The 11,741-nt window shown below is 50.0% G+C and overlaps 1 protein-coding gene across 3 annotated transcripts in view; it reads right to left on the bottom strand.

Moving 5' to 3' along the window:
* Positions 1 to 265: 265 nt before the first annotated feature.
* The window catches only part of fes (FES proto-oncogene, tyrosine kinase), a 13,223-nt gene continuing 1,747 nt past the window's right edge, over positions 266 to 11,741 (bottom strand). For 2 of the 3 annotated variants that reach the window (XM_049030549.1, XM_049030548.1), the window contains exons 2-19: positions 11,722 to 11,741; positions 9,297 to 9,470; positions 8,787 to 8,883; positions 8,264 to 8,447; positions 6,966 to 7,103; positions 6,670 to 6,789; positions 6,460 to 6,582; positions 5,854 to 6,037; positions 4,460 to 4,543; positions 3,801 to 4,010; positions 3,230 to 3,352; positions 2,623 to 2,676; positions 2,346 to 2,464; positions 2,139 to 2,233; positions 1,931 to 2,054; positions 1,361 to 1,518; positions 821 to 943; positions 266 to 545 (exon numbers count right to left, since the gene is read on the bottom strand). The exon at positions 11,722 to 11,741 is cut by the window's right edge. In XM_049030549.1, the coding sequence (XP_048886506.1) occupies positions 403 to 545; positions 821 to 943; positions 1,361 to 1,518; positions 1,931 to 2,054; positions 2,139 to 2,233; positions 2,346 to 2,464; positions 2,623 to 2,676; positions 3,230 to 3,352; positions 3,801 to 4,010; positions 4,460 to 4,543; positions 5,854 to 6,037; positions 6,460 to 6,582; positions 6,670 to 6,789; positions 6,966 to 7,103; positions 8,264 to 8,447; positions 8,787 to 8,883; positions 9,297 to 9,470; positions 11,722 to 11,741 (2,273 nt within the window). In that variant the 3' untranslated portion in view covers positions 266 to 402. The remainder of the gene's footprint in view (positions 546 to 820; positions 944 to 1,360; positions 1,519 to 1,930; positions 2,055 to 2,138; positions 2,234 to 2,345; positions 2,465 to 2,622; positions 2,677 to 3,229; positions 3,353 to 3,800; positions 4,011 to 4,459; positions 4,544 to 5,853; positions 6,038 to 6,459; positions 6,583 to 6,669; positions 6,790 to 6,965; positions 7,104 to 8,263; positions 8,448 to 8,786; positions 8,884 to 9,296; positions 9,471 to 11,721) is intronic. The other variant, XM_049030550.1, reaches the window with a different exon arrangement.

Genomic DNA, 11,741 nt, shown 5'->3' on the forward strand with positions numbered 1-11,741 from the left:
TGCCTTGCACCTGTAGCGTCTGTGATAGGACCCCCCCCCCCCCCCCACTGAATAGGACAAGTGATTACAGAAAATGGATGGATGGAAGGGAAATAAGGTCTGAATGCAACCAGAGCTCTCTTACAAGGTACAAAACAATGAGCAGGAGAGCAACAGAAGTCCTTAGAACATGGAGGATATGGTGTTCAACTGACCTGGAGTATTGAAGTGTGTAGGAAGCAAAACGGGTACGGGAATTGGATTGATGATACGTAACACTGTCCACTAGTGGTCCCTCCATTTATTACACTTTGCACATTTACCTGGTGAGTCGCAGCAGCTCAAGGTACCAGGATGTTCTCCACTGGTGCTTAATTAACTAAAATGTCCAGTTTTTTTTTGTCTCGGTGTGGATTTCTACACTCATCGGACCCTGCGGTGGATGGTGCTCAGGTTTCCCCGCAGCGTGTGAAACGAGGGCCGCTTCTTGGGGTCGTACTGCCAGCACTGACACATGAGGATGTAGACTTCAGGAGGACAGCCATCTGGAATAGGCATCCGGTATCCTGCCATGTTTAAAAATAAGATATTAAATTAGCATATCCCATGTCCTTCTTTGATAAGGGCATAGGGATGTGAGTAAAATACAATTTTTTTTTATCAACTCAGAAGTACTTGAAGAGGTCAAAAAACCAGTTGTATTAAATACATCCCCCAAAAAACTTACTATCGCTTAATGCTTGTCAAGGGCTTTGGAACAACTGTGCTACTATGTAGAATAACTGAAATAAGATGTAGCCAATGTTACCAGGTAATCAAAAGGGTCATCCTGCATGCATACCTTTCTCTACCTCTTCTTTCGTTTGCTGGTTGGTCATGTTTGGGTAAGGAGTAGATCCATGAGTGAAGGTCTCCCACAAAACGATTCCGAAGCTCCAAACATCACTCTCTGAGGTGTAGCGTGCTGAAAGGCAAGCAGGGGGCAGCACTGAGTCATTTTTATTTAAGCAGACTGATAAATGGGTGAGCTGACAGGGGAACGACTGGGAGAGTGGTGAGAGGGGCTGTGGCTCTGATTAACGTGGCCCAATCCACAGCGCGGTAAGACTGTCCAATCCTAATAGTGGATAGTGGAAATTAAGAGCAGGGCCAAGTTCTGTAAAGGAAAAACTCCCTGAGGAAGAGGCACAGTGGCTATGGACAGTGTCGTTTCACCCCCACGAGAAGCATGGTGCTGGCGGACCAACATGGTGCAAAGAGTTCGAGCAGCGAAGGGTGATTAAGGCAAAGCGAGGCTAAGTAATGAGGTGTTTCTCAAACTGGTCCTCAGGGACTCCCAGACAGTCCACGTCTCTGCTTCTTCCCGGCGCGGCTCCCTCACCGTAATTCAGAGCTTCCGGCGCGGTCCACTTCACCGGGACCTGCTTCATGCTCCCCGTGGCTGAGTAGATGCCGTCATCGCCCTCGCGGGACATCCCAAAGTCACTGATCTTCACCGTGTTCTGGTCCCCTACCAGGCAGTTCCTCGCCGCCAGGTCCCTGCCGGAACGACCGCCAGTGAGGCAGGGAGGACAGTCCCGTGCCTCGGGCCAAACCCTTCATTCCTCAGGTTTAACTGGAGGCCAGGTGACCATTCTGCCGGTCACTCGTCAGCTTGATGAAACAGGCTGGGATGCATCCCAGCTGAACTCGTTATGCTAAAGCCCAGCAGCCCATGAACCTCAGGAGGTTCTGCAACCACCTCAAGCTTTTAACCCAAATACCATGATAAGCTGTGACATAAAAAAAATACTCCATAGCAATTGGAGGGAGTCTGTTCCTACCACTGATGGCTTCTTGTACACAAGTGTTTCTTATAATGGTTTACAAGAATGTCCAGGACGTAAGAAACATCATCTCACCCGGTCACATGATATTTTCCAGGCACTTTGTAAAGATCCACATCTCTCACCTGTGAATGCATTTCTTACTCTCCAGGTACTCCATCCCTGATGCAATGTTCTCCACCATTTTGATCAGCATCTTGGCCTTCAGACTGCTAGCCTCATTCCGTAGGAAGGACAGGAGGTCGCCCCCTGCCAAAACGGACATACAGCATTTCCATCCGCACTGGCTGGCACCAACCGGGGTCGAAATGGTTCAAAATAGGCCCAACTCACCTTGGACCAGCTCCATGACGATGTAGATGGGGTGTTTCTGAGTGCACACCCCAATCAGCTTCACGATGTTGGGGTGGTCATACTGTTTCAGGACCCTGGTCGCACGACACAAAGTCGCAATCACTTACAGGGAATTAGTCCATTCTGGCTGACCTGAGACTGAGTGTGAACGTTTGTGTGAGTTTGTGTGTGTCTCTGATGAGTGACCTGGCCTCCATAAGGAACTTGTTCTTCATCTCCAACGGCAGGGTCTCTCTGCAGGTCTTGACAGCCACCGGGGTGTTGTTGGAGCGCATGCGACCGCTGTGTACCTCCCCAAAGTTTCCCTGATTGGATACATTCTGTGTCAGTCGCTACCCCACTCAAGGCTTCTCTAGATCATGTACACAGCTCTCAAAAAATTTGAAAAGTTTAAATATTCTACCATATTCAATACTGTTAAGATCCCACTTCCCTTCGTCAATGTGATGCAAAATCAACTCACCCGGCCAATGTGCTCTCCGAGGATGATGTCATTGTGATCCAAGACCCACTTGTCCTAGGCAGATGGGACAGCAGCACATAAGAATTACAGCAAGCCGGTTGCAGCGAACTGGGCTCCTTTTCAGGGAACCTGCCCCGGCACACACAGCCTACAAAAATGACACTGGTGTGGGGTGTTAGCTGGTCTGGGATCGCGCTAATGCTAACCGTGGCACCTACCTGCTCACACTAATATTGAGAGTGTGGTCAGTCCTAACAATCAGGAAGGAGAATGATGCTGTGGTCAGGAAACCAAACCCATTATTTGAAGGGTTTTCATGATATTACACCCGGTTACACAATATTGAGTCATCAGGTCTCTGGGTCATTTTTCAATGCCATGGTGTGTGAGGCAATTTTGACCAGGAACTTTCTGACAGCCTAGCTTCCTCTCAAAAACATCACCTGTCAACGGTGACTGAAATGGGGAAGGACGATCATGACACGCCTTCCTAACCATATTCAGGTTAAAGATGAGGAAGCGTCGCTTATCTGCAGACAAGCGAAGAGGGGTGTGGTCGTCATTAGCAAGCCAGACCCCGTGACGCCGGACGGCTGACTGAGGCTACCTTAACGATGGCTCTCTTCAAAATGATGTCAGTCTTCTTGGTGACATTCTGGTGTGAGGTAACGAGGTGGTTAAGCAGCAACGGGATGGTGGAAAATCCTTCTCCGTCTAGCCGATACATGTTCTGTAACAGACAGGGGAATGAGATGAATGACACTTCCCCCGCCCCCCCCAAAAAAAGGAAGTTAAAGAGCTTCGGTGTCAACCAAACAGAGGTACACTGAGCATCGCTGCTGAGGTCAGAACCTCGACGCTGCCCTCTAGAGGAATGGAGAGAGAAAGATGGGGGCAAAAGGAGAGAGAATTGGGGACAAAGGAAGAGAGAGAGAACTGGGGGCAAAGGGATAGAGAAAGAGAGCGAGACAGAGTTGGGGACAAAAGAACAGAAAGACGGAGAGGCAGGGACAAAGGGACGGAGAGAGAGAGAGAGAGAGAGAGAGAGAGGGAGAGTTGCAGCCCACTGCAGCCAGCACAAGGAACTCAGCAGCTCAGGAAGTAAGCTTTGTGCCTGCAAAGGTCACAGAGAGGTTTAAGCAGCAACTGGCTCTGTTCGCCGCTGGGGGGGCACTCACATCACCGCTCTGGATGATGAAGTGGCGACACAGCCCTCCCCAATGCACCGAGAGAACGTATTCCTGCTTGCCCTGGCTTTCCCGCACCAGATAGTCCCCATCCTCCTTGAGCAGTTCCTGCACCTCCAGCCTTGGGATGGCCCCGTGGTACCAGGCCTGCTGGCTCAGGGGTTTCTCCACCTCCGGCACCAGCAGCAGAGGCGGGGGCACCTGGGGGGGGGCAACAGTGGCGCAGAGGTCTGCCTCAGAGGGTTGGCACATGCTTCCCTCAGCCGCTGCGATTTTGGTCACATTTGTGTCATTGGCCAACATTGAATATGGTACGAAATAACGGGCTTCACTCAGTACTATGACACAATTGTCGGAGTGCTGGACCGCAATATGAGGCTGCAGTTTGCTTCAGTACGGTTTTTATATAAGTCTGCATGCAACACAGATGCGTTTCTGCCTAATGCCTTCTTCAGATGCCGAAACGCGTCTGTGTTGCGTGCAGACTGATATAAAAATCGTACTGAAGCAAACTACAACCACTTTTTGTTACACTTGTTTGGCCAATATTCAGTCGCCAGCCCTCTGATTCATCACCTCGTCGTTAGGGGCCCTTTGATCTGGGGGAGCTGGGGAGGGGCTCACGCCTCTGTGAGGCAGGTACTACTCACGGTGTACTTAGGCTTGAACATCCCAGAAAGGTGGCTCTTCAGACCTTCCAGGATGAGCATCTTGGAGCTCTCCTTCTCCCTCTCCTGGGGGAGACAAAGAGGGCAGCGGCTAACTCACTCGCCGGCGGCCAAGTGGCGGGCGAGAGCACCAGCGCATGCCATCAGCGGGGCGTCAGCCCCGAGACTGCGCCTTTAGACTGCATAGGCCCTGCCAATCTACATGCACGCAGTCGTCACGTCGCTGAAGAGCGGCATGCCGACTGAAGGCTGAGAATATGCCTGGGGGGGCTGTCCGTGGATGCATAGGAAGATTGAGGGGGCGGGCAAACGCTCAACGGCAGAGGGGGCTTCTGAATGTGGTTTAATGTAACTCATGGTGTTGGAAACTGACAGTCGCCGCATACCCACTGATGCAGAGACGTGGAAAAATGCGACGACTGGTCACTTAGTTACACATGTTTATTTATGTGCGAAAAGATCTTGTACTAAGTGAAAGAGGAACTGCTGCGTTCAAGCCCCAACCCTTCCCAAAAATGAACAGTGACTTTCCATCTCTGACATTATCCTGTGTAGAAAGTACCACAGAACTATACTGCTGACCTAGTGTCTATGATCAGAGGCTCGCCAGTGGCGAGTCAGTTAACCGAGAGTGACAGGACACTGTCCATTTCAGCACTTGGCTGTCTGGAAGCTCCCAGAAGGATCGGGGGCCCACGCTTCGTGCACTGACAGAATCACGCGGCTGCTGTTCATTTCCAGTAACGCCACGCCTGGACAGACAACCCTATTTGTGTCACTGTCAGGAACAATACCCCCACTCTGAGCCCAGCACAGCCATCGCTCCACCCTCCCGGGCACAATGGCCTACAGGAAGCAGACGCCCGGACATGGGGGCAGGGACAAGCCATCACAGAGCATGTTCACGTTGAGGAGGAATGTCCGGAATGGAGGCAGGGCTGTCGTACAGGACGGGCTTCCAGAACAGATCGGATCAGAGCTGCCAGAAAACATCCCGTCCCCACACCTCTGCATTCTGTGAGCTTAGTTGGCGGGGAACAGGCAGCACACGCAGGAAAGTAAGGTGACGAAAGCAGTCTGTTTATTCGTTCATGTGTCACTTGCTCCCCATCGCTATATAATTCTCACTCTGCTTTCCCTAATCCCACTGTACCCACCCAAGCAGCCTCCACAATCGTCCCCAAATAAAGACCCCGATCCTCTGCTTGCTGCTGTCATTGCCATCTTACCCCGCGAGAGTCCTGCTGCCCTCACAGTCCCTAAGAGTCACAATTAAGACAAAGTGACTGACCTTCATAAAGCCTTGAAATGAAAATAGTAGTCGTGAACCTGCACACCTGTGCGTGGGGAAGGGGCCGGGGAGGCGGCAGACTCACGTTGGAGGTGGTGGACGCGCTGTCCTCGTCCAGGAATATGGGTGGGGCTTCCTGTGAGCTCAGCGCCTGCAGCTTCTGGGCCAGCAGCAGTCTCTGGGCCTCCAGGGAGGCTCGTGTGCCCATGGATCCCACAACCATCTGCCGGCTGTCCTCCAGGGCGTTGCGCTTGCTGAACTGGTACACCCTGCATACAAAGCGGCGTTCAAGGCGGCCTGCTTCTCCCTCACTCCCCAACGAAGGTTTCAGTCGTCGTTCTCGCGCTTCCCGGCTGAGGACTAGCTTATCGCACCGGAGATCGCATCGCAGGGCGAGGGAGCTCACGGCGGACAGGCCGTCTCCAGACGTCACACGCACATCAGTAACTGAAAACCGGGACCTGCTACTCGCTGTGACCATTGCAATGGAAGATGGAGTTGCTACATACTGATCTGCAAATCAAAGGGGTGAACACTGCCTTGTCACTCCAGACAAAGAGGTTAAGAGAAACGGAAAATACCAAGAAGCCACAATGCAGCTGTAATTTAACACAGGAAGCGGTTTATTATAGAAGCTCTCAGCGCCCCAGCTGTGCTTCGTCTTAATACTATAATTGTCTCCTTGTCTCACCTCTGACCGATGTTGGCGACCTCCTGTTCGGCCTGCAGGTCCAACTCCAGCTGGGTCACGGAGGCCTGCTGAGCTCCCAGGGTGGCAGTGACGCTGATCAGCTCCTCCTCCACGGCCGTCAGCCTGTGGCGGGGCGAGGAGGTAAAGGCTGTGCCCCGGGGTGTGAAGGAATAACAATCTTCAGGGTCGGAGGGAGGAAAAAGGACTCACTGGTGCTGGATGCTCTCCAGAGTCAGTTCATTGAGCACCAGCTGCCCAGGCATCAGCAGCTCAGTCTCAGCCAACAGGCTGGTGTCAAACTCCACACAGGGTGGCACCTCAGCCACTGACCTACAGGCACACACAGTGGGTGGGGTCACAGTTGCCCCAAAACCACGCAATGGACTGGGAGGGTCTCATTCTGACATCAGCCTCTGACATTCTGACATTAGGGATGGCGTCTCATTGGCTCAGCCATGCCCTTCTGGAGGGGGCTGAAGCTGGAATGTGAAGGCAGCAGACGGTACCTGTTCTGCTGGATGAAGTTGTCATACTCTCTGTGAGGATCGACGGCGTTCAAGGCATTTGCCATCTCCTGGTGAACCACTGCCACCTCCTCTTGGACTAGGCTGGTGAGGTCCAAGTACTCCTGCAGGATCTCCTTCCTGATGGAAAAAAGTTGGGGCGACACTAGGGTTAAGCGATGTACAAATCTGGAAAGCACTGAACAGAGAGTAGTCTCAGCCAGTGTCCCAGCAGTTGGGGTTCAGGGTCGCGCTAATGGGAGTGATTACACTGCTCCTTGAGAGATTTGACCCCACAACCTCCTGTGGATTGAGAGATTTGACCCCACAACCTCCTGTGGATTGAGGGATTTGACTCCCACAAATTTCTGTAGATCAAGGGGTTTGAACCCTACAGCCGTCTGTGGATTGAGGGATTTGAGCTACTGGGTGCCGGCATAGATCTCTGAGCAATAAAGCAACACATTTCAAATATTTCCAGCACGTTTCTCTAGAACCAACAATAAGTCATAAAATATACACATCTGCAGTCCACTTCATTTTTTCACGCAATTATGGATTCTTTGACCGTCTGCTGCAAACAGGGTTTTTCTCTCACCCAGGTCTTGATGTGTGGTGCAACCTCAACCAGCCCCTCATGACTCATAACATGATTGTATCTACCTCAGATTTCATTTTGCATCGAAAGAGGAATGAGCAGGACCTCTTAAGTTCTGCAAGAAAATACAGACAGACCATTCCAGATGCTGTCCATGTATCCACAGCCAAAGGTATGGCTCACGCGACGCTGCGCTTGACTATGCTAACATCTGCAGCCTCGCCAAGCGTACGTGCTAGTGGTAGATTTGAAGATAGTAGATTGTGAAAGATTAAAATGTCTCGACTATCGGGCTTTAAGGAGAGATCGTTTGCATCGTGCTACGTTGCACATTCTGTCGGTTGCAGTTCTATGCCTCGTACACACACTTAAAGCTGTTTTGTCAGTCTAAAGCATTTCAGCTCACCGATACACTGGTAACAGCGAACAGCAGGCAATGCTTTGGATTTCATCCTCGCTCCCTTTCGCTCCTTCGTCCCAACATTCCCAATTTAGCAACAAAGCAGCATGAACCACATGGAGGACTTTGGTCTCTAAGAAGAACTTGACACCGGTAATATGGATCGTAATACGGATTGTGGATCGTGATCCTGCCTGGAAAAATAAACCCGACATGACATTTTGCCAAATCGCCCAACCCTACTTGCTAGCACTTGTGCTATCTTGCGATGGGGGGGGGGGGCGATAGCCCTAAGACACTTACAGGACTAACACCATCTCTTCCTGCAGGGTCTGCAGAGCGCTCAGGAGGGCCGGTTGGGCCTGTCCAAAGTGGTGCTTGTGGTGGACCTGGGCGGCCTCCACCGCCAGCACATACTCATTATGCAGCTCGTGCAGCTTGAGGGTGGCTTTCATGTAGCGCTCCTTGGCTTTCTCACGCTCTTTATCTGCGGGGTGGGGGGTGCACATGGTCAAAATGGCACAGACTCTGCCCACTTACAAGGTTATTAACCAACTTCAAGAGCACCATAAATTTCTCCTCAGTCCATAAGAACCTCTAGCCGCTTATTCGTTAATTCCTTCGTTAATAAGCCGCCCCCCCCCCAACAACCACTAACACCCCAGACTAGCCCCTCATACTTATATGCTTATTTAGGTTTCCTTTGCCCCCCCACATTCACCCCTGTCAACCACAGTATCTGAGCAGATCGAGAGTGTAAGGGATCTACACTTGGGGTGGGGGGGGCAAACCAGACGGCCCGCCAGGCCGCGCGCCCCTCCCCCACCTTTGCCGGCATCCTGGTACTTCCTCTTGGCCAGTCCCGCATCTCTTGCCAGCTGCCGGTAGCTCGTTTTCACTTTCTCCAGCTCAGTTTGCGTTACCTGGCATCACAGAGAGCAGCAGTGAGGGGGAAATCGGGGGTGGGGCTGGGCGCAGATGACATGTTTCAGTGAAGGTGCTTGTCAGTGTTTCAAGAGCAGAAAGTGACGGATTTATATGATTAAAGGCAGCAGATTTCTCAGGTTAACTGAGCTGCTCAAACCCATTTGCAAGTGACATTAGATGCCTGTCATGTTCAAAAGGAGCTTTTCTTGGGAATTTTGATCAAAGGTTGGAATTTTGCATTCATCTTAGGGAAAAAAAAAGCCAATTTCATATCGCAAGGAGTAAACCAAAAAAGATGCTTTTCCCATTAAGATTCTTTATATGTTAGTATCGTTTACAACTGCGATATTCAGCACTTATTGTAAAGCAACGAAACTGGCTCTGCTCAGCGGTGGCCAGGAAGCCTGACCCGGTTCAGATCCTGGTTGAGGAGACTCCACTGCTCTCCGTAGGTCTTGCGTAGCTGCTGTTTGTCGCGGATGAGCAGGGTCAGCTTGCTCACCGGCCCTGCAAGGAGATCTTCCGAATGCTTCCGCAGGATTCGACTCAGGCTTTCTGTCTGACTCACCATAGAATTCCACGTCTTTGGGGGGGGGGGGAGCAAGAACAGGAAGTGAAATTATTTAGGGACAGAGACCCATGTTATTGTTGTCCTGATGCAAGACCAGTAATGAAATGTGAGAGTCGGGGAAATCAACCTCAAACATCTCATATACAAGATACCACTGGCCTCCCTTAAGAATCTAAACGGGGACATGGACCAGTTAGGAGAGAACAAACCAATCTTTTAACAACAACATTGAACATGTGATATAGCCACCGTTGTCTCTAATGATAAGCTTCCGGAAGACTTAATCAGATATAAACATCTCTCTCTCAGGTACGCATCACTGACATGTATTACATACCCATAGCCGAGTCACCAAACCTCGACTGCCCTGATCTGCGTTACACTGCACCGTGACAGTGGATGACTCTGTTCACATGAAAGGGACAGGGTCCACATCGCAAAGTAAGGATATCCACCCCCGCGCACTGCGCACTGCCAACATCCCCAATCCCCCCTTCAGCAAACTATTACCTGCAGCCCCCCCCCCCCTTTTTTTTTTCTTGGTCACCTTTCCTACATTTTCAATGACAGGATGGTTTGCATGTACTTCACGGGATTTGCCAATTGGGTGGGACTTACGCCTGTTTTATCCCTTAAGCTTTGCACTTAAACCTGCTCTATTCTGTGACTTTATCTTTGTTTGCTTACATTTAGCCCAGAATCCATTATATCAGGCAAATTATTTGGCTAAGCATGAAATCCTACTTCGTGATACAGGCCCCAGGTTAGGCGTGCGCCATAAATTATCGTGGAAAAACACCCTGCTTACATGTGTGCTACGACTCGTAGTGCCCAGGACATAGGAGCCTCAAATAACCTGCTTTGCAGTAAGCCTCTCAGTTGAAGTAATCTGCAAACGAGTTGAGGGATGCAGATGTGTTCATTAAGTACTTTAAACTTTACGAGGTTCGGGTTCAAGACAAACCATAGGGCTGCGATCACGCAGAGCAAACTGGCAATGACACAAGTTTACTAATTAAATTAGCGAAAACAAAGGGATCATCATTTACTGCTAGGCAAATGAATATGGATGAGGAGAACTGTTTATATGCATATGTGCAAAATAATTATTTCACAAAGAAATGAACGAGTATAATAGTTTACGAAACGTGAATGTATGACCATCTTCTGCATCCTCAATTCTAGGTTATATTATTATTTTAATCAGTGTAAGCAAAATAAAGAGGAACAAAGTTTTCAGGGACAAAGATTTCAATGTATGAATAATCTCTACCGATGGCCACTGTGGGCTGGCGCCTGGATACGGGTTACCTACGCCGTCTCCATGGCAACAGAGCCCATCTCCGAGCCAAGAGACACCTCGGGTAATGAAAGCCAGCTGACCCCTGATTAGACTGCTCGCCTAGTCAGAGGGGTTAATTCGGGTCAGTTGGATGGATCTGGGAAACTCGTGGGGGCTGGCTGTGATCCCGGGAGGGGTCAGAAGTTGTTGATTTTGCAGTTTTGTTCCGTTTAGGAGCCATAATGCCTGTTACATTAAATTGAGTTAAATAAGGTAAATGGATTCTATTTAAACGCTATTGCATGAATCCTGTTCCGTACGAATGAACTGCTGCTTGACAGCTTCCTCTTCATTCTCATTTTATACAACGAACTACTTAAAAATGAGCACTGGTGGCTCAGTGGGAGATAAAGAAAAGCATCCTGTGGCCATCGACGGTGTGAAGCAGCAACGTCCGATCACCGCGAGGTTTCGATGCGCGTCTCTGATCACGCCGCTGCGATGTGGGTTTTAGCACTAAGCTCACGTTCAAAGGCATTTCTTCTTTTTCTGTGTGTGAACATTAACAACCAGACAGAATGTTACTTTTTTTCCCAATTATCCTTCAGATTTTAGGCTGGGAAAGGGCTTAGATGCCGTGCCGAGCTCTCTCGACACTTATTTGACGGATCACGTATTGTAATTACTTTTAAATTTTATTTAGGCAGAACAAGCACCCGACATGACTAAAGACATATGCTGTTACACATAATAAACGGGTGGAAGATAATACTGAAAATGTGTGCTTGGAAAAAAAGTGTGAATGCTAATTTGCTTAACAAGATTAAGACGGAAATGTTCTCATGTCTGCAGTGTGAATGTGCTGGCAGCTTTTCCGGCAGAAGGCCGCCCAAATTTTTACACTAAATCGGACCGTATCATGTGTGCAAAATGGAACATCGCCGCCCCTGTGTTCAGCTCCTCCCAAAGCACTTACTGCACCTTGTTAAACTGGCTGATGT

Source organism: Brienomyrus brachyistius, chromosome 11 (assembly GCF_023856365.1).
Source record: "Brienomyrus brachyistius isolate T26 chromosome 11, BBRACH_0.4, whole genome shotgun sequence".
Lineage (NCBI taxonomy): Eukaryota > Metazoa > Chordata > Actinopteri > Osteoglossiformes > Mormyridae > Brienomyrus > Brienomyrus brachyistius.